At 26.0% G+C, this 24,650-nt stretch overlaps 4 protein-coding genes across 5 annotated transcripts in view; 1 reads left to right on the top strand and 3 right to left on the bottom strand.

The window, feature by feature from the left end:
• The window catches only part of LOC112597705 (neurobeachin-like protein 1), a 109,791-nt gene that overhangs the window by 16,827 nt on the left and 68,314 nt on the right, over positions 1-24,650 (bottom strand). The window lies entirely within an intron of this gene.
• Positions 5,860-8,012, top strand: LOC112597713. Its single transcript, XM_025343882.1, has 2 exons — positions 5,860-5,930; positions 6,507-8,012. The coding sequence occupies exons 1-2, from the start codon at positions 5,907-5,909 to the stop codon at positions 6,930-6,932; spliced, it is 450 nt and encodes a 149-aa protein (XP_025199667.1). The 5' UTR covers positions 5,860-5,906; the 3' UTR covers positions 6,933-8,012.
• Positions 13,326-14,596, bottom strand: LOC112597709 (cuticle protein 19.8-like). The gene is made up of 2 exons (XM_025343879.1): positions 14,372-14,596; positions 13,326-14,110 (listed from the first exon to the last, which is right to left on the bottom strand). Exons 1-2 carry the CDS (start codon positions 14,558-14,560, stop codon positions 13,574-13,576), a joined length of 726 nt encoding a protein of 241 aa, XP_025199664.1. The 5' UTR covers positions 14,561-14,596; the 3' UTR covers positions 13,326-13,573.
• LOC112597708 (fibrous sheath CABYR-binding protein-like) lies at positions 17,813-20,633 on the bottom strand. The gene is made up of 2 exons (XM_025343878.1): positions 20,527-20,633; positions 17,813-18,727 (listed from the first exon to the last, which is right to left on the bottom strand). The coding sequence occupies exons 1-2, from the start codon at positions 20,539-20,541 to the stop codon at positions 17,900-17,902; spliced, it is 843 nt and encodes a 280-aa protein (XP_025199663.1). The 5' UTR covers positions 20,542-20,633; the 3' UTR covers positions 17,813-17,899.

Raw genomic sequence — 24,650 nt, forward strand, 5'->3', positions numbered from 1 at the left:
GGAAATTACCAAACCCTAGTGGTTTAGTCTAGTTCCCTCTTTTTTCTTTTCTAGATAAACTATATCGTGTAACGACCAAGTCAATAATTATGAAAATTATTAAGTTGATATAATATGCCTCCCTCTTAAATCGTAATAATTATACTGGAAATGGGTTGTGTGATAGGAGAGGGCAATGACAGCCCCCGAAATAACTGAATTTCAAGGTTAATATCCGGATAAACTGCGACCCCGATAAAATATAGTACTACGATTTAAGTGGTTCAAGATCGTGCGCGAGCGTCTTCGACACGGTGATGGCGGTGATCACATCGTCACGCGCGCGCAAAACGGAATAAGTTGCGAAACTCCGAAATAGAAAACGCCCCTTAGAATTGTATGTCCATCACGTAGTATGCATATTATTTTAACTTTGTACATGCGATCGTAATTATTGTTGCGTGTGTCCATTTCTGTGCATACGTCAACAATAATAATATATGTTGTCAACTGCGCTGCAACTCTGACCAGATAGGTGCCGTAACAATGCGATTTCGATTGACAAGAAATAAATTAAATTATAACGTTTGCCAAAGTGGATTTCGTCCAGACGGTTTAGAAACACATCATATCATACTTGTTTGTTCGAGTTCATTATAATATAAAGCGTGTCAGTCGCGGTTGGAATTCCGCTCCTGTCGTCCGTTTTTTACTACGTCCCATCATACAATATGTTGGTGTTTTTTTTTAAATTATATAACTTGCATGGATGGTAAGCGCTGCTGACTGAGTGTGTTGTCGTTAAGTATTAAAGTCTTATATGCGTCCCTGTCCGTCAAGATGCATTTGTAACGCTATTTAAGTGTAATAAATTATAATACCAGTCATCTTCAGTATGATTACATATAATGCAAAATGTATCCACTGACTTGGCAATTAAATATGATAACCTTCATTTGTAAAAAACTTTATGGATTTACAGTATTATAATTTCATTCTTACAACACTAATTCTGATACACCTAGGTTTCGGGTGTTGTTCGGACACGATGTATGGTTGTTCGATGGACGGGATCAAACCATAAACAAGAAATTTTACGTTCGAATCGATCTAAAATTAGGTATTTTAACACGCACTCGTCAGTTTTCCATGTATGAGCACCATGAGCGTTGCATTAAAATTTGAATCGGCCGTATAAATGTCCACCAAATTATAATTAGGTATAATAAGTAAAAAAACGATCGATATTTGTATGATAAGGTTAGATTACCGTTCAAAATTAAACTCAAAGGATCACACAGAAAATATAATTTTCGATCACCTTAGTTATAATTTTTTACCATCAGAAAAAAAACCTAGGGTTGATGTTATTATAGACTATTTGAGAACACACGTTGCACATTTTTTAAATGGTGACATGCGTGTATATGCATTGCACGAGTATTATATAATATTTGATATGACAAAGGTGTAGTTAAAATTATTGCTAAATAGCGTACGCGCCTAAGAAAATGGACTTCCGCGTCAAAAGCCTCGGGGTGAGTTTAATACAATATTATATTACGAGTATGATATGTTGTAATCAAAATTGTGTTTATACGGTGTATTAGCTGATATATAGTTCATAATATTATATATACCGTATGTGATATGGCAAAAATTACGTAGGTGTCAAATATCCCCAAAGGCCTTTTGTATTAAACGATAATACGCGTACACAAATAATTGTGTAATTTCAACTGAATGTTAATATTTCATTTTTATTTTCTTCTTGCATAGTTAGCTTTAATAAGTCTTGCTTTACTCAAATATAATGCAAAAATAATGTATCCAAATCTATATTCTATAATTTATATCCGAAAATATATAAAATTAGACATTCCATATTTTTGACTATACGTGCAAACGTTTAAATATTTTATACTAGATAATGTGTAAACCAATTCGTTCAGATCTTACAATTAAATTTATGGGTTGCGTTTTGTTTCAATAACTTACATTAAATTAATGTGAAAAAATTAGAATATTGTATGCTATAAAATATTGTGTACTCGTGTACTCATTTTATAGATGGAACGCAATAGAATATAATTATTACTTAATACATGTATAAATTATCTAATTTTGATCGAATATTAACATATTTTTAAAAACCTATTTTTTTAATTTTATCACTCATATATATTTTGTAAATATCAACATTTGTTTATCAATTTATTAATCGTTTGACATAGCTTGGGTTGGAAGCATGCCGTTAATATAAACAATATTAAAATAAATAAATGTTATGCTTATGTTTGAGATTAAATTTAATAAATAATAACTAAGGCTAATAAATAATTTCGATTAAAGACAGGTTAGAAAAATAATTTGATATCTAAAAAGAATTGTAGTGTTGACCGAACTTGTTTTAAATTGGAAAAGGACTCGTTCCACTCCAACATAATAATATACAATAATACTAAATAACTACATTTTTTTGATAAGAAAATATTCCATATTTTAATTTAATATTACACAAATCATTTGCTACATGCTGGTATGTAGAACACGCATTAATGCATTAATAAAATATTATAAAAACAAGTGTCAAAAAATGTATTCGAGAGCGCGATTATATATATTAAAAAGTTGATTTCCTCGAAGTCACATCTTGGCATAAGAATGCTCACAAAAAGTATACATCTTTAAGTAGTTAATAGAGGTGTAGTCCTTATTTTATATTTATTAAATTATAACGTACAAAATAATATACGTTGTTACGTGCCAAATCTACATATTAAAGCTATTAAGTTTCACAAATTAATATTAATCATTTATAAAATGAATGTCAATAATATGATCACCAAACAACTAAATATTATAAACATATAAGAATGCTCTTCATACAAAGTTCAACAGAGTCCAAATCTGAAGTCTAAAATACAAATCAAACTAAATAGAAATATTATGAACGTCAATATACATAAAATGATTGTCAAATTTAATATTTATTTAACTATATAAAATTAACAATGAGGTCATAGAGAAATATATTATGAATAAATGAAATTTAAACAGAATTTTTAATAACCATTTAATAACTACGTGTACTTAATAATGATTAATTATAAACAAGAAGAATTTATAATTCTATAATTTTAATTTGATATTCTAAAACTCTATAAACGCTTACAGTAACCAAATGTACCTAACGTAATTATACGCTTACTACTTCAACATTTAATTATGTATTAATATAGTTTAGGCAATTTATATATAAGATATAAGTAAAAGTTATTTGAAATAATGATGAAAACTCTAATAACGATTCATTTGCGGATAATAGGTGTACGTATTTATATATCAAATTTAAATTTTACAAATTGTAATGAAAAAAACATAAACGACAGCATTGTAATATGAATATAATAGTAATATAATATATACGTGAAAAATCTACATTGTATACCATAAATCAATAAAACTTATTTATTTATAAATATTCTAATTTAAAATAACTGCGAAACAGAGTTGTGTATTTAATTAGTAATTAATTAGTTTAACACATTTATTTTACTTTTTAAATTTTTAAAACATAAAAATTCACAACACATTATATAGTAGAGGCATACTTAAAGAAAATCTTAAAAAATTAACCTTATTAAGATGAAAAACTGCATAAATCATAATTAGTACCTACTACCATGTAATGAAATAAAAATAACGCTTTTAATCATGCAGATAAAATAAATATGTATTATGCAACTTATATTTTTCAAATATTATATATATTTTGTAAATGGTATAAAATAATGCTTTTCTTAAGCTAAATAGTAATGATAATAATAAACAAAAATATGGTAAAACTATAACTTGTTTAAGAATTTAATAACTAGTTTAAATAATAACTAATAAGTAAATAGGTAGATGTCAGGCTTTAAAATTGCGTGTACCATGGACACACTTTGTGTAATACAAAAAAATGAAATATTTACCACAAAATTCAAAAATGTTGTGCAAATAATGTTTTTTTTCTATATTATTACTATTCATTTTACATCACTTTTTATAAACGTTTAATTAAAATATAGCAATATAGCGTGTAGTACGAAAAATAGAAAATTTTAGGCTATGGTAGTTTTTTAAATAAGGTTTAAAAATATGATTTACATTTTTTCAAATATGATATAAGTATTATCGATTTAAGGATAATAAAGTTAGCACACTTTAGATCTAAAACAACAATAAAAAAATAATGATAATAATAATAAAATTATCATGCAAAATTACCTTTGAAAACGAATGGTCTTAGAAATATTTTTGCTTAATATTTTGATTCGAAATATAAAGTTTAAATTAAAATAAATTTAAAAAAATTACCGCGATAAAAAACTACATTATTTCTTGTTTATTTATTTATTAACTCTCGCATTATATTATATTAAATATTCGAAAATTCAATATCAGAAGTACCTACCTATTTAACATTATACTATGAACATATTATCATTTTTGTAAAAAAATATTGACTAATATTACGAGTGTTAAGCTGTTTTAAGGCTCAAATCTGTATAATAAAGTATATATTATTACCTTATATTTTAAGTTTAGGTATACTGGACAACGGACTGCTGAAGTAACTTGGAAAACCTGATGATTAATTTACCCTTAGTTGACACTATGGTCGCAGATCATAATCTTTCTCATCAGTCGTCAGAACTGAAAACAGAACGTCAAAAGAAAACGACCGACGACGATGAGGAAGCGCAAACAATGAAAATCAAAGAGGAAAGTGCAATAACATTTCCGTTAGAATACAATATTTTTTATAAACTCGTTTCCAGTCTATTTACCAGACGCCAATCCGTAACAACAACATTACCAACAACAGTAATAACAACAATAACATATCACAATCAGATAAATGTTCGTAACATATTGTATACATAAACATAAGTATACATACAAGATACAAATCATATATATATTATATTAAATAGTAATGTACAGAGTGATCCATTTTATGTAACAGTAAGTCAATTAAAAAAATAAAAAATATTTCATATAACTTGAAGTATTTATAAAGAATATTATTAAAAAAAAACAAAGATCTAATAGTATTCATTTAGTATTTTTTATGGTAAGTAGCTTTTTTTTGTCATATAACAAATATCATAGGGAATCGGAAGCAAAAATACTTTTCTAAAAATGATTATGTATTTATATATTATTATTTCCAATACCATTACTAAAAATATTTAACTTAATATTTTAGCACTATTCCAACCTCTTAATCAAAGGTGTCGGTACTGTGACCCTTCTGAATTAATTGGTAAATAAATTAATTCTTTTGAAAGGTTTTATCACTGTATGACTTCCCTCATTAAGTATTCATATGTAATTTTCTATGATATTATATAATGTTCTATTACCAACTCATTTACTCATTAATTATTGTATTAGACTATAAATACAAATTATAAAATTTTGTTTAAAAAAAAAAATTACATGAAAACATTTATTTAAGTATAAAAGCTATTTAAGTGTAATCAGTTAAACAGACCATCCTATACGTAAATGTCGTAAATACATCTATAGTATACTTATATACCATGTTTCGCAGGATAATTAAATTGTACATGTTCACGCTGCTTATATATATATTTAAATATATAATGCTTTATATTTATGGTTGCAAGAGTCGGTGTACCATGTCGTATATTAATAAAACTCTTGATGTGTGCGCGGCGTTATGCTATATTACATTATTCACATAAGCGTGCTACTCGGTTGCGTATTATAATATAATAATAATAATAATAATAATGAGCGGTTTTCACTAAAAAATCTTCCGGTGTCATCTAGCTTAAATAGTCAAGCCATCTGGAATAAGTTTCATTTGGGAAACAGTACTGCTTGTGTTCCGTCCGCCGTTAAACAAAACTATGAAGGGTTCTGCAGTTATAGCGGTAAGCGATTTTCGTTTTATAGAAATATAATATGATAAGTATAATAACATTTTGAGTGTTTAGTCAATTTCATACACAATATAGGGCGTAGCCTTATACTTGTATGATATACATTTTTTAAATTCAGTCTAATCGAATCTAAGCTTGGATTTTCTGTTACGCCGCTCGTCGTTTACTATCCGTTTCTTCGTTTAACCGTTTAAAACGCAGAGAATTATTTTTCTTCGTAAAAATTAATATCAGCATCTAATTAATATAATAGAACACATGACGATAATGTATTCGAGTAAAAAGTGTTGGTTATCCACGCCAAGTACAAAACTGTCTCACTATTTCATGAACTTATAACAATTCAACGATTGCAATATTCATTTTAAAACTGTAAGAATAATTTATAGATTCCTATACCTAAGATTACGTGTTTCGTCGTTATATGTGTTACGGTAAATTTCGTTAGTCTTTTTTGTAAGTAGTGTAAACATCCAGTTTATAAGTAGGTTCGATTTGTTAATTTGTTTCGGAAGAATGTACACACAGGTATTAATAGACGACGATATGTCATATTATGTTTTACAGTCGTGCGTTTTGCTGAGTATGGTTACCTGGTCGCAGTGTTTGCCGTACGGCGGGTACCAACAGCAGGCCCAGTCATTCGGCGCCCACAAACGGTCGTACAACAACTACCTCCATGGGCAACAACAACATCAGGCATTGGACCTGTACAGCCATCACACTTCACAGGCACAGGAGGAACACGAGGACCATCACGAACCGATGAACTACTCGTTCCACTACGACGTGCACGACCCACACACCGGTGACGTGAAGAGCCAGCACGAGACGAGGTCCGGCGACGTGGTGAACGGGTTCTACACGCTGGTAGAACCGGACGGTACCATTCGGACGGTAAAGTACACGGCGGACAAGCATAACGGATTCAACGCCGTGGTGGACCGCAAGAAACCGAACTTCGATGTCGGTTCGTTCAACTACCAGCATTAACATCATCACTACATTTGGCGACGTCCCATACATACCTACACAGACACGGGCACAGTGGCGTGCTCAGCTTTTTTTTTTTAAAGGGGTAGGGATACGAATTTTCGATTATTTTCACGCCACGTCATAACGACAAAAAATATATTTTCTTGCATTGATTCGCAGGTGCTGTACTTAATTATAATAATATACTATTAATCGTGTATAAGGGGAATTTGTATAGTAAGTTACTGATGTAACATCTCGACGTAAATCACAGTGGATTGCGGTAAATATGTTCACCTTAATTTATCGTGCATTTTATTTTCATCAATAAGCTTAACTTATACGAAAAGCTAAAAATTAAAATGAATAGACAAAAAAAAAAAAAAAAAAATGTAAATAGTGGATATTTCACCACTCTCCCCGTATACACACCAATGTGAAGTATCTAAAAACAAAATACTGCATATTGCTTTGCTTGTTGTATGAACAACCATCCGTTACACTAAAACTTACTCTCTCCACCCCCGCTAGTCATTTACCACGTCGCTCATACATTTCAATACATTTTAAATACTTTTATAGCTTATAATATGGATATATTGTGTATAATAATGTTATTAATATAATGTATTTATGTAATATAAAATCCCTACTTTTTAACATGATATACAAATTCTAAATTACGCCGCATAACATGAGAACAAAAATAAAACGATCGTAAGAAGATATTACTTGTGACTAAACCCCTTAAAGTAACGCGATTAGTTATATATTTCTAACAGCATCCTCTGTCTTTCAGATCTTAATCATATTTACATCACGGTTTGCATATTATTTTTCTCATGTTATGTATATTCCTATATATTATAGTTTTTTTTTTTTCATTGTAAGTAATAATAACGTTTTTATCTACTAATTCTAATAACTCAGTTATTTTTTCGATTAAATAATTTTATAAATAATATAAAAATCTTCTCGAGTATACTACGACCGGTAAACACGTTGAGAATTCACAATCCATAAAGTTTATAGTTTATATTACACTTTTTATACTGTATTTTAATTTTTTAAGTCAAGTCAAAACATTACACTTAATTTTTTTTTTTTTTTTCATAAACCTAAATAAAATTACTTAACGTATAGTTATTTATGATAGGATGAAAAAATGTTTTTTTTCGACAAAATTAATTAATATGTAAGAGTTTTGTAACCTTTTTAATAAATATAACTGCGTTTTTTTTTTATAACCTCAGTATACATTTTTTTTATGAGTTACGACAAAATGTATTTGAATCACATAAAATGTATTCGTCTTAAATCACAGCACGTGCAATGTTCATAATATATAGTCACAGCGGATGGTCTTGATAAACTGTTGTCCAAACAGTTACGTAAAAATTCAAGTTTAATATAGATATAATACATCTTGCGACTGAAAGTGACAATCATTCTGAAGTGAGAACGGTTACAGACTCAAATTTTCTCAAAACTATTTTAATATGATCCGCAACAAAATTAACCTCAAACAAATTTTAAATTAGAAATTTGTTTGAGCATAAAATTATCATCAACGACTTTTGATTCGGATACAACGAAATTATTTCGTATGCCAACATGCATTCGATGCATTCGTTAATTCACATGAATATGTAATTCTTGTCCTTCTAACTAAATGGGTAAACAGTCTCATGAGTCATGACGTTTGGTAATTCATAAATTTAGAACTAGTGACGAAATTAATATTTTTTTGAAATTTCCAATGAATTGACCAAAAAATTAATCAGATGGTCTATAAATTACATTAAATGTAGTTAAGTATTAAGCATTATGTAACTTCGTATCAAAAATGTTTATAAATCGTCTTATGAATATAGTGGCTAATCAGTACAGACATGAACAACATAATTATAATAATACAGTTATAAGTTTCGTGTACTTTTCATCCATATAATGATGACAAAATGACAAACAAACAATAAAACAATGCCTATATATAATATATATAACAAACACTTACACTTTATCTTATTATACAAAATATATTTAATAGGTGTTGACACGTGAATTATGGATTCGTATAATCATGTGGAATATATAAGATTTATAAATTAGATATTAATAAATAATATGTAAATTACAAATTATGTACAAGATTTTTTAATGTAGTTATTGTTCTCGTAAATAACTTTTTTTTTTAGTTAATATTTTATCATAAGACTACAGTAATTGAAATTTACAATATTATTTGGTTAATTACTTTTTCTTTAATAGAAAAATAATTTTTAGAGTTGATAAAAGTTTTAAATTCAACAATTTATAAACTTGATTTAGACATGACGTAACTAAGTCATCTAATAGTTTAAGACAAAAATCACTATAGTTTTTATTAAGCATTTAAATAAAGTAATATTTTTGAAGTGTCAAGTAATGGTAGATACAAGTTAAGATCAACACGGTAAAACATTCTGTATTACGTGTATTATTCAACTTATTATCTTTTACGTACTGACGACGACAATATTTTAATTTCATACAACGGAAACTATATTTTCGCAGTAGTTGTAACGTACCAATATAATGTGGTATCGATTTTTAAAGTTTTTCAGAGACAATAAGTTTCTAAAACATAAAGTTTAAAAAAAAATCAAAAATGCGTTCAAAATACAAAATGTAAATTGTAAGTACTGTTTATCATGTTTTTTTAATGGTTTAATTTATGCATTTCAATAATAATATAATGACATATCAAGTACATAATTATACTATATAATACTAACTGATAGGTAATCACTAATAATTTTAATGATATATTAATATATATATATTATACACAAATACTTGTGAATTAGATTCCGTTCAGTCAATCGAAAGTTACTACATCGGCGTACAAACGGAAGCAGTATGGAAAATTGGCCAATTGCCAATCAGATAAGTTTGATAATTGAAATAAATTCCATATAGGTGTATGTATATTTTAAAACCTAATTAATTTTTCGAATAGTCATACATATTTTCTTTCCCATTGATATATTCAGGCCCGGACTGAGCCACTGTGTTACGGTTTTATATCACAGAAAGTCTTCAATTTTATAGTAAAATACTTGAACTTTTTTATATTGTATCTATGGGTCACCTGCTTATTGAGAATAATAGGCCGGTATCCTCCCCGCCTGAGCCTGGATATATTCAATTATATACTAAAATGTTTATAAAAAAAACCATCCCAATTATACAGTTTTATTTGAAATAAATTAAAAAATATAGACCATTGTCTACTATTGTTAGTAAGATATTGTTTTATATGTCCATGTTGTATAATTTTTAATAATATTTTTCCTTGTGATCAAAAATCACTATTATTTCTTTAACTTAAAAAAAAACCTTTTACAAACTAATTTTCAAATTATTTATTATAAAATAAATATATTATAATAGTTTACTACACTATACTAATTAAATGTCCACTTAAATTAGCAAATCATCTCTTCAATCATAACACATAATAGTAGCTAATAATACAGGAAAAAATATACATTGCTTTAACTACTTAATTAACCTTGAACAGAATGACAATCCTAAGTTAAACAGTATTATTGAACCTAACTTTAAAGAACAGTTTGTTAACCTTTAATAATATAATGCGATTAAATCAAAATTAGAAAAAAAATTAAAATAGATTGTCGATATTATATCTAAGATAATATAAAAATGTAAATATTTTTTACAACACTGTAAGTAGAGTAAATATCAAAATAAACTTTATTTATATTATTTTAATTTTTTTTATAAGACGTTCTGTTAAGCAAATTGAAATACGTGTATTCATACCATATTATATAAGTAGGTTTAAATGTAACTATAACTATTTAAAATAAATAATTTTAATTATTCAAATATTGTAAATTATGTAATGATAAAATAAATCGTATTTTTAGTAAACAAACTAGTATACAATCTTTAAATAGTTTTAAAAAAAATATTAAAATTTAAAAATATTCTGGAATTTTATTATTATGAGGACATAATGATGCTTAATATAAACATTATTGTTTATAATTGTGATTAGTATTCAAGGTTGGTAAAAATTAATGCAATATGAACTATATTTGTATGTATATTTAAAAATACTTGGCTTCAATTCAAACGCGTATTATTTGTATATTTCGTATATTGATGAGATGGTCATAATCGTATAATGGACTATAACATGATCAATGTTACATAATTTAAGTTACTGATTGGCTTATAACATATCATTTTTAGAAATTTTTGAGATGAATACATTTTTTAAAATTTTATCAATAATTAACTTTTGTTTGCCACAACAATTTAGTAATATCTCTTAAGTTTGACATAAACATCTATTTCAGCATCTCTTTTAACTAATGGAAGTATTTTATAAGTTGTACAATTAAAATATAAGTAAGGATTTCGTAATTTATTTCTTAGAGTTAACGCTTCTTCATTGGTTATACTCGTATTTAGTTCTGTTTATACGATTTATTACATGCTATATTTCTTGTATTACAGCCGTGTGTAGCGTAATTAAATCAATAATGCTTATCTCTAATTTTTCTTTGGTCATAAGCTTATTAAAATAATAATTGCTGGAATTATTAAGTAAACTTAAGGGACCAAATTTTAAAATATTTAATTTTTTTTGTGAAATTCAAAGAAGTTATTTTAATACAAATAATTAATGAGAGGATATATATTTTTTAATATTTATGTTAATATATACATTGAAATTTGAATGAGTGGTTTCGGAGTTAATAAATAATGAATACTTAAAGATATATTTTGTAATAGGTTTAAAACATTAGGCGCTAAGATGTTTTTGAAACTATAGTTAATAATATTAATAATTTGTAAAAATTGTCCGATAAGATCAAATAATAGACTAAATATTATATAATTTCGTATAAACCTATTATTAAGGACTGTTATGCTTATATCAGTTATATCGTTTTGATGTTTATAAATTTTATATAATATTGAGATATATATATAGATAATTAGGTTCTTATAATTTTTTTTAATAGCTGTTCTATTCTAAATTTTAAAATAGACTCAAGTACCTACTATAACTGAACAAATGAGTATTGCGAAATAAAACATTGCGTGTATATGTACATGACGTAGCTTGTGAAATGTAAATTAAGGACCACATCAACGGTACAGGCGATTAGATTGAGCTCAATTTTTTATGATTATGAGACCCCCAAATAAATATATATTTAAATAATTTATATTTGAATAAGTATTACATATTATAATATCTACAATTTATAAATATTAGATTCAAAAATTTTACTTGTTTGTCATAATGTAATTATTTTGTTTCCTTTTTAATAAGATTATTCATGTATATTGTATATACACGTTGAAGCTATAAATATGTAAAGTAGACTTGATAATTTACTAAAATGAAATCATTTAAACATTTTTATAAATAAAACTAACTTTTTCCTGACAATAAATTTGGATATATTTTATATAAATTAAATTATAATTGATAAAATGTATTTATTAAAAGCTATTTTTATTTTTATTTTCCATCATTATAATTATATTCGTGAAATTAATTGACTATTCATACAATTTATTTCTAATATATTTTCAAAATAAATATTATAACATTGCATTACTCATAGTTTGTTTTTATTTACGAAAAGTTGTAATTACAATTATATTTTTTTACTGCAAAATTATATTATTTAAGTGTAAATAAAATGTTCGATAAAATCAAACAATTTTACAATAGGATCAGATAATTAATATTAAATAAAATACGATATGTAATGTTCATACATCGTATAATCTTTGGTTCGGCTTAACGAAACGAGAATGTTCGATTTGAATTTAAAAACAGTAATAGGAATGCTCTGAGACATTTATAAACTGAAGACGAGTATGGCAATTTGCGAACATAATATTCCATTCAATAAATATAGAATGTTATAAGATACTATATAAATTATAATAATTCCTTTTATGTTTAGAGCAGTGTTGTAGTGAACTTGAAACTGTTCAGAGACAAATCTAATATTCCACCCACCTGCCTACCAAAACAACAACAAACGCATATTAACTATTTTATTTTTGGCCACCTACCTGATTTATAGTTAATACCAAAATACTAGTTTTTACAAAATTATTACCTATTGACCAATGACCATATTATGCCTATCCACCCACCAGCCCTTAAAAAAAAGTCATATACGGCTGCTTTGCCACGACACGAGTAATAACATATACCTAATACAAGTTTATGATTATCGAATCCCATATGGTCGAGTACAGTCAGGTGCTAAAATATAACAGTTTAATAATAATTGATAACGAACATAAAAAAAAAAAAAAAAAACCCCTCGTGTGATATAATATATATATATATAGAAAAAACAAACGTACTTACAAAATACACTTTATTGATAAATTTGCTTATTTTTGTTTACATAGTATTACCGTAAGCACGTAATAAAGATAGATACAGATTTTAATAAACAGATGAAAATACAACACAGAAGAAATTAATATCGTAATATGTTCAACTCGTCTCCGCCGGCGAAACGCGACGCGGGAGCGACATTTCTCGGGGACGAGCGCCGCCGAGTTATGTGCACGCGCGGCAGGACGCCTTTTTCGGGCACGTCATTTTACTTGCGGACGAACGGAAAACCGTATTGGCCGTTGTAGGCGTACTGGCCGTACGAGTACGGAGTGTAGCCAGCGCTGTACGGGTACTGTTGGTAACCGTACGGGTACGGCTGGTAGTTGTACGGGTAACTGGCGTAGTAAGGCGCTACCGGTGCGACGTACGGGACGGGTGCGACGGCGGGTGCGACCACCGGGACGACGGCGGGCTTGATCACCGGGGCGACCACCGGGGCGGCCTTTGCGACGACCGGCACGGCGGCGGCACCGCTGACCGGTTCCCGGACGACTTCGGCGGTGAACCCGTTGACGGCGTCCGCCTTGTACCTGACCGTGCGCAGGAAACCGTCCGAGTCCACGGTCCGGTAGTAACCGGTAACGTCGTCGCCGTTTCTCGTCTCCTGTTGGTCCTTTTGGTCGCCGGTGGTCGGGTCGTTGACCGCGTAGCTGAAATCGTATTGAGCCGGTGCGGACGGCTCGTCGATCGCGGCGGCGTGCGCCAGGCAGGCTGCAAAAGCCACGCACAGGAAACTCACAGTCTGAAACGAACGAATTGACGGGACGTCGTGAGACACAGAAATACGAATAAGGCGTTAAACCGCCTACACGGACAGTTTGCAGTGTTCGTACAGTTTTGTATATCGCACCGCGGCCAGGACGAGATCGAGAGATCCGAGAGTACCAAAGCCGGCGCGATATAGGTACGTGGCGAAATGATAAAAATATCGTTTCAACGTCGAGACGTTTCGACCGAGAACTGTACGAACACTGCGGAGTAATTCTAATTAAAAAACACTTACCTTAAGCCCTTGCATTGTCGGTTGAGTGTGTTTTGCAGATGTGACTACCCGGTGAACTGCTAAATGCTCAATGCGGCTGCGAATGCGTGTACAAAACTTTAAGTAACCACAGTATATATAGTCGTGTTTACCCCCACGGGTGAATATAAATACGTATGTACACGATAAATCCAGACGACCTTGAATCATTGTTATGGAAGAAGCCGGGTGAATCTCATATATATAGTTCTTATGAGAATCCGGTATGGACCAAAGATGTGTCGCGTGCACGGTAAAAAATGATAAAAAAAAAAAAAAAAAAAAAATGAAACGATTTCATTCGAGTAATATTCCATCGATTTTTTTTTTTTAACTTGTGGGTGTTTGATACGTTATAAATTCGTGACACAGAAGAAAAAAACTTTGTTGTCTGAATAATTAATAATGTTTAAACACACCTTTATATAGCTACGATATATATTATACAATAAAGTTATAATATATAGTTAAATCATTTATGAAATAGATTTTTTTATTCACATGAGTTGCAACTATTATATAATAGACTACTACTATTATATTATTACCTAGACCATTATTGGTATTAAGTATAATAATAGCTCAAGTATCAAATCAAAAATTAACATTATTGTGATCAAATGAGTTAGGATGTTTGTGAGATTTAAACAAATTTTCTTTTAGCAGTGGACAAGTAGACAAAATGAAAAATTCCGTTGAATGTCAATTAAATAATTTATTAATTATATTTATCGTAATTAAAATTTTGTTTTGATTATTTCATTTCAACTTTAAAGATTTATGGTTAACGACTAATTTGTATTACAAAAATGTAGTTTTAAATAAATTATATGATTAAAATAATAATAATAATAATATCTGTTTTACATTTTTTTAAACATGAATTAACATTGACAGTATTGATTAATTATGTTTTCTAATATTGTCTTCTATTGTCTATTTTACTAAATAATTATTTTCAAGTGGGCCACTAAGTATAAAACAACGATTTACCACAACTCAGCATATTATTTATTACATACTTATATCACTATGCATATAGTACACACATAAAGGCTTTTTTCCTTATCTTTTGAACATAATATTATAGTAATCGATAATTTTATATTTTTTAATATTAAAAAAAAAAAAAATGTAATGGTCCATAAATGGACCGCGAACCACATGTTATCATCATGTGGTCCTATTGGTATAGATGAAATATACGCCGCAATTCACTTGATAATTGATTACTTTGGACATTTAAAATTTGATAAAAAAATAAAAATAAAATATTAAAGGTAAAACAAGTCTGAATATTTTTAAAAGTACCTTGAATGTGTAAATTGATTTTTTAATGAAAATCCAGTTTTTACATAAATGGTAAATTTATAAATGACCTCGGGGTGTTAATAAAATATCGTTCATTTTTTATATATAGTACATTCTGTTATTTGGGTTAAAGAGTAGGATCTTATTATGCACATTTTAGGAATACTAACTATGCATCATAAATTCATAAAATATAAAATAAATATTTATATATAGCATATTACTGTCAATAACCGTGACTGACAGAGATGGTTTTCTAAAACAATTTGTATTTATCAATTAAAATAAAAATAGTACTTTTAATCGGGGAAGATAAAATACAAGCAGTCAAACCATTTATATGAAATCTTGGAAACTCAAATTAAATAAAATTAACAAATACAATAATACATATTTCAATAACAAATGGAACATTATAAAATTAATTCAAATAAAATAATTTTTAAATTATTAATTATAAGTAGTTAATAATAATTAATAACTATCATTGTTAAAGCTTTTGAAAACTCTTGAATTTTCAAAAATAAATAGGGAAAAAGAAAAAAAAGAAAATAAGTAAAAATTTAAAATGTTTATATATATGCATATATATTACAATAGTTTTTAACAAAATAGATTTTGTTTCTTTTGACGTAATTCAAGAACAAGTACACAATTAGATTTTTAACACTCACCAAAATATAATTGTGTTTGAATTTTAAACGTCATATTTTTAAATAATGGAACTTTTTATAGTTATTTTTACAGAAATCTAATAATCTCGAAAATGTGGAATTTTATTTTGTAAAGATATTTTAAGTTCAATTATCTACGAAATTGGATATTTAAGTATAAAATAACGATTCTAGTTATTTTATTGTTATTTAATAAATAATATTCGTAAATAATTTAATACTAAATTTAAAAATATTTAAAACTTATTCATACCTTTTTTAAAGTTCATCGGTATTGATATATAAGTTAATAAAAGATATAAATATTATATGAAATACTTGTAATATTAAAATAATTATTTTTATACATATAGGTCATAATATTTTTTTCCCTAAAAATTAGTTAAATTTAATTACTTGTAGTAATAAATATATATAAAATAAAATATTCATAGAAATATATGTCAATATAGATTGTCTCCATCCAGAAACGTTTTTTGTGTGCAATGATATCCGAATACCTACCCCTAATGATAAGATATTCTCAATACCGTTTATACTCAAAACAGTATAACAACGACTGCTACTAATCTTGAACATACGATTAATTCTTTTTTTTTTTTTTTAAATTTAGTATTCTAATAATTTATTTTTTATTTTATTATTTTTATCAGAAATCTACAATTTGTGCTCCAAGGCACAATAAGATTTATTTTCAGAGTTCAGTGGGGGGGAGGGGGATTTTCAGGGATTGTGCGAGTAGCTAAATTAGTATCTAATAACAAATAAAAACAAACTATTATAAATATTGTATAATAGCTACCATGTATTAGGAAATTGTGACCTAGCTTTTATTTCAACAATATTATTTCGATTGATATTTAATACTGTTAAGATAGAAGATAAAATTACACTATATTAGGTAAATACCTACACTATTCGTATTCTATTGTTTTGTTTCTATACTTTCAGTGAAGAAAAAATAGTTCTGTAATTAATATATTACTTTAATAATTTAATAACCTTAAAATGATTATATTTTAAAAAGTAAATTTAGAAATTTTAAGACAACATACATTTTAATATTTTATTAATATAATAAATTTTAAATGTGTTTGAGAATAAATCCTTAATATAATAAAACTATTACGTAAGACTATGAGTTCTTATTTTAATATTTAAATATATTTGAATCATAAATATATACCCACAAATAATTTACTTGAAATATAATTTTGGTTTAGTGAATATATTTTTAGAAAAAATATTCAATAGTATTCTACAAAATATTTCAAACTAAATATCAAAATATTTAATAAACTTATCAGTAAAGTAACAAAATATGTAAATATCAATAACTATTTTTCAAATATTTAATATTTTAAATAAAATACCACAAGTAGAATAAATGAATAAGTTTATTGTTCTTAAAAAAAAAACATGTTTTTTTCAAGATCGCTGTTTTTTAATGTAATTTTACTAAAAACTAAAGTAGTTATTACATAATAATGATAAAAATAAAAATTGTCATAAAGTAAGTATATCATCAAGTCGATTTTACGAGGGCTTTAGGTGTATGTTTTTGTGGTATATAGTCATATTGTGCAGGAGCATCGTACAAACCATATGTATGTGCAGCGTTGTAGTACGGGTTTGGATGTCGAATAAACATATTCATTTTGTATGGGTGTTGGTAGGTTGTATACGTTTGACCATCGACAGACTTAACGGATCTCAGTACGTTTTGCCCATAGACGGGGTAGTTATATGGGACGTTGTAGTAAGTAGTATCCTGGTAGTTTGGCGACGGATAATATTGTCCGGTATGTTGCGGTGGATACAATCCTTCATATGATGGTGAGTTCTGCGCTACCAAGTATTGTGCAGGACGTTGGCCTTCGTGTTGTGGTGGATATAAAGGTTGTTGCTGTGGCGGATTCTGCACTTCTTGTTGTGGCGGATTCTGTACTTCCTGTTGCGGCGGATTCTGTACTTCCTGTTGTGACACTACAGGAGGTTGTCCCTGTTGCTGCGGTTCAGGGTACTGCACTTCTGGCTGCGGTGGATACTGAATTTCTGGCTGAGATGGGTACTGAACTTCTTGCTGAGGTGGATACTGCACTTGTTGCTGTGATACTGCAGGTGATGGCGTAGGGAGTAGCTCTGTATCATGTGTAGTAACTTCGGTAGAAACGGCATAATTGATAGGAACAGCAAAATCGATCGGCAAAGAAGATTCGATTGATGGAATGGCACCGTTAAAAATGGAATGATGTTTTTTAAACGGGAGGAGTTTGCAATTAAAAATACGTTCTTTCAACGATTTCTTCTCGGCGCTGATCAAACACACAATTACGGATACCAACACGATGGCCTAAAAAATATATATAAATATATCAAATATATAGCATATTAAATTTCTATAGGTTATGATAAAATAAATAACCTTCAAACAAATATTTTATAATTTGGCCCAACGAGACGTAGGTACAACAAAACACGTAAAACTGTTATTTTTTGGTTAAATATCAAAGTTTATTAAAAATTTTAAATTACTGTAAGAACTTTTTAAGAGGGATCTTTAACAACATTTTCAAACCTAGGAATATAAATTAAACGTTTTATGAATTATTAAATAATAAATACTAAATAATTTACACATTTTCGTAATTTAGACGGATTCCATAAAATATTTTAGTTTAAACATTATTAACATGCATTGATAATTTCTAAAATAGTGTACAGTTTTAATTGTAAATAGTTATCATACAAAGTTCCAAAATATTTTGAAAATAATACCATAAAATAAGCTAATTCAAATATTTGTACAAAATGTCAAGTTTATATGAAGTGTAGTTATTAATTTTTGAATCATAAAAAATATAAAATAATAAATAAAAACAATGGAAAAACGAGAATATTTATTTAAAAAACAATAGTTATTATCAAAATCGATATTTTTTTTATAAAACTACATCATGTTGTTGATAATCAAAATTTTCAATTATTATTGTATTATAACATAGTATAATTTTCAAAAAAGGTTGGCTCTTTTTTTTTGATTCAAAAGACATTTGAAATATAAAACTTTTATTTTAATTATTCCTTGAATTATACTAATTAGCTCAACAATATTTTTAAATCAAATAACTTAAAAGTTTAAAGTAAAATATACCTCATAAGTTGTTTTTTTTTCAAAAATTAAAAGGCATTAAAAATATAAAGTCATATTTATTTAAGAGTTTAAAGTTCAAATTTTTCTAAAATTGGCTATTTAAACTTATTACTTTAACAATTTATTCTCAAACGACTTTTGTAAATAAAAAATTATTAACAATAAAAACTTTGAACACTTCAATATTATTAATATTATTATTTTTCATACACAAATTTAAAGTATTCAGATTGATTTTAGGTTAGATTTGACTTAATATACATTTAAAATTAATATTTATTTTAGATTTTTTTTTTTTTTTTTTTAATAAATAAAAATAAATGTGTTTTTTTTTTTTTGTCAAAAAGTTTTAAAATATAAATTAAGGTTTCTCCTGCGTTTTTGATTTGGCAGTTGTAAAATATAGGAAATATACAGGTATATATTTGTTTATATCTTTATTTCAAATTTTTACATAAATATGCAATTTATTTTGTAGGTAAAAATATACATTTAATTTTAATACCCTAGGTTTGAATATGTAATATAAAATGTTCTTATAAGAATAGGGAAGTCCTCATAAAAATAAGGAAAAAAAATTAATTGAAAACTACATTAATTTTTTTTGAATGTTTGATCATAAATCGAATATTTTTACAAAAAATTACAATTTCAGTTACTTTCTATTGTAATTAAAAAAAATATTAAATACAAAAAATTGAAACTTTTAATCATTAAATGTATTATAATTATTTATAATGAAATAATTCAATAGAGCAATCAGTAGATATTTGAATTTCATAGCTGTATAATTATTATACTTAATCTTAACCTATCATTTATAAACACTTCACAAATATTTTCACATATTAATACTGTATAAATCATACTTATTAAAATTTAAATATTTATATGTTAAGTTAATCATTTTCCCAAAATTCAAAATATTAAAATACAGTAAAAACAAAAAAATATGATTATTTTATATGTATATAATTATAAAAATAATATGTACTTACTTTGAAATACACCATGATGATTTTTTCTATAGTTAAACCACTTTTAATTTTTGACTATTATAATCAACCAGCAGCCGGAACGAGAAATAGAAAAAAAAAACTAAACACTGAAAGCGAATTACGGCCCTTTAAGTAGAAACATATAGGCTATTAATTTCTTCTTACGTTAATGATTCTTAAATCACCTACTGTCTAGACTGCAGCGACATCATTTCGTTTTTCAAATATTTTGGTCTTAATTTTTAAAATATTTGCTGCGAAAGGGAAATTAATTGTCAATCGAATATTCTATTAGAATATTAGCACAATGAATACTATCATATAATATTTTGTATACAAAATAGTTTTTTATTATTATATTAAAATTTTAAATACTAATAGAATTTCTTCAAATAAATAAGTTATGCATATTATTAGAAGGTACATCATATAGGTAAGCTATTTTGTTGTAGGTAGACAATTTATATTACAAAGAACAAATCTGTTAAAATTGACTATGAATCAGAAATTAATCAATAGATTTTCTGCATGAAACATTATTTTTTTTGTTTATTTATTTGATTTTAATTTTAAATATAAAATAATAGTAAGTAAATTATTTTTTATTTTTGATCATCACACATTTTATTCTGTTTTAAATCATATTTTAAGGTTTCTAAAAATAAAGTCTTGTTGTACCAACATAATAAATACTTTTTAAATTAAATTAAATATTTTCATCTTTACGTTCATAATTTAACAATAATAGAATATGTTATATGCATAATCATATTGTTGAAAGTTTTTCTGAATCATAACGTTTACAATTAAGTATATTATATCTACATCGAGCTATATGTCATTTCAAAAATTAAAATAATGATATGTAACTTTGATAAATTATAATATACCTAATAAGAATATATATTTTAATTATTTTTATCGCACACTTAAAAGGATATTCTGATTTCTAAATATTATTATTGATAAAATATTGTTGAAGTATATGAAAACTTTTCGCAATAAATATATATAAATAATAAAATAAAATGTTACTTGTAATTAGTTATTTAACCTAAGTTATTTATAATTAAATACAGTCCAGATATAAGCTATATATGCCTATGTATATATATATTATTATTTGTAAATTATAATCAAAATAATAATATAGATTATAATGTATAAGTTTTTAAATTAATTTATCTCAATAGGTAAAGCTTATGGCAAATATTAGAATGTTTTATATTGTATGGAAATATATTTAAAAAAAAAAACTGGCTTGCGTTAATAATTTTAATATTTTTTATGTACTCATCTCAAAAAAACCTCACCTATATTAATAGTTGTGTAATATTAAACGTATATTTTTAGGTACATTATACATAATAGAATATATAAAAATATAATTTAGATCTTGAATAATAAAAAACGTGTACATTAATATAATATTATGCAAACAAATATTGCAGAGCACATCTTAAAAAGTGGATCTCCTCGATATGGCATTTTCTCAAATAAGCGATTACAGAAAAAAATGAGATACATTTGATGTATTATGCATTATATAATTTGATATATTTCATATTATTATTTATTATATTCATAAAAATAATAAGTTTTTAATACTTTTTTTGAGTAATTAATTATTACTAATACCAGTAATACATATAAGAAAGTTAATATAAGTAATCATTTAACTTTGTACACAAAATTGTCTTATAACTTTACATTACAGACAATTATTATTAAAAACTATTTAATTAAGAAAGATACGCATTGTAACCTATATATACCATAAGTGACTATAATAAAAATAAATTTGATTTAGTTGTGTTAGAAATTATTATTTGAAATTAAATTAAAATTAACAATTTAGATATTATTATTAAATATACTAATCATAAAATACATGACTTTCAAAAATAAAATTCCCCAATAAAATAGCATACTTGTAAAAAAAAACAAAATTTATCATATATAAGTTATAAACAGGAAATTTTTTAAAGATTAAGCTTATCATGAAAGTAAAACCATTATGTTGGTTATAGTTAGTATAATAATTATACATTTAAACCTATAGGTTAATAGTAAAATATCTAATTAACTGAATGCCAATAAAACTCTAACGCGAATACAACGGTAGAACGATTCTTTTCAAACTGTAGACTAAAAGTAATCATTATAAAATATTATAGTAAAAATCAATAATAGTAAAATCGTAAATGAATGTTGCGTCAATATTGAATAATGGACAATACCTTAAAGTCTTACAAACAATAGATATTTCATACATTTTTATAAGTACACGAATCTAAAATCTACAAATTCGTATAATTAATAAAAAAACCTGTACATGAAAATTAAATATTTCAAGTAAATATCAGACATTACTGCTAATACTGATAAATAAATAATTTTATTGTTTCAATTTTATAAAATAATGAAATAAACAGGAAATCATTAAATTATTTTAGTTTTCTAGTTACTGATAATTGTAATTAAATTGATATTTTTTTTAGTAAATTAATATTAATATACTCGTATACATAGGTATAATGATTATAAATATTAATGAATGCATTTTCTGTACAATATTTAATAATAATACATTTTAAATGTTTAATTCTGTTTAATGACAATATATCTCTTAAAAGAATGTATCCCCAATAAAATAAAGTTGTTAGGAAATAACTGATTGTGAGTTCGTTAATATTTCTTTATTTATAGTTTAGGACAATATACGATATGCATTTACGGGTATTAATAAATATGATTTAACTAATGGTTTCTACACTTTATAGTAATAAGTATTTGCAGAGAATTTTGGCATCATAAAAGAAAAGCATAATGATCTAAACTTCTTAATAACGATTTATGCCTTTTAGGTGTATCTACACTATTCCATCTTTAAAGTTTGATACACTAATGATTGAATTCTTAATGTGCCTGAACAAATGTGTCCTTCACAAGTGGCAGTGTTTAATTGATGAAGCCGTTTTGTAGTGGGCAAAAAAGAATGTTGTTTTTTATTATTTTTTATACTTAACAAATCCTAAAAAAACCAAAATCAGGCATTCAACACATGTTATGTTAGTTACAAACTAACTAAGAAATAAGACTGGTAAGAATTTAGGATCAACGACCAATTCATTGTTTAAGATAGAATATTTTATAGAGCTAAGTTTACTAAACAATATTTAGATATACAATTTTAAATTATACAATATAATGCAATATGTACCATTAACACATAATATTATGCAAACTATGTAAAATAATGAATAGATTCCACCATAGTAAAAATTGTAAGCAGTTATTAAATAAACGAGGAATATCAAATTATTTTTACTAAAATAAAATATGTTATCAAATTATTTATTTTGCGACATCATGCTATATACTGAATGTTAAATTATATATTAAAATTTGGATTATTTAAATATAAATTTCAAATTGTTTAAAATTAAATGGAAAATGTCAACTATAAAATTAATTTTAAAAGTTAAATTACTTTCTCGTGCTTAAATGAGATATTATTACAAATAAAATGTATAGCTTTAAAGCAATATACCAAGAAAAGTTTTCATAAATAATTTAAAAACAAAAACAATACATATTTTTTCTTAATATTTAACATTTATAACTTAACTGAGAACAAAAAAATATATATATATATAAATATTTAAATGTAATTTGAATAGTTCAAATACCAAATAATAAAACATTAAACAATGAATATTAATTTTTTAAACAAAGAGTTTGCATTAAATAGTACTAAATGACTTTTAAAAAATTATAATATATCCATATAATAAGTAAAATCAAAATCAAAAGAATGAAAATCCATTTTAGAATAAATCAATCATTAAATAATGAATAAGTGTTATTTTTAAATATTAACTGTTAATAAATTTTTAATTTCTTAAACTAACGGGAAATATCTGCGAACCAATCAACTCCTTCAATGTTTACATATAGGCATCATAATAAACATAACTAGGTATATAATATGAAATAATTTTGCGTTTGATCTTGGTAACTTTTGTAAAAAAAAAAAAAAATAAAATATACGAAATGAATGATAATTGATCATAAATATTAACTTATAGCTGACTACTAAAGGAAATTTATTCAATTATTTT

This window comes from Melanaphis sacchari, unplaced genomic scaffold (assembly GCF_002803265.2).
Source record: "Melanaphis sacchari strain LSU unplaced genomic scaffold, SCAv2.0 Contig43_pilon_pilon, whole genome shotgun sequence".
Classification (NCBI taxonomy): Eukaryota; Metazoa; Arthropoda; class Insecta; order Hemiptera; family Aphididae; genus Melanaphis; species Melanaphis sacchari.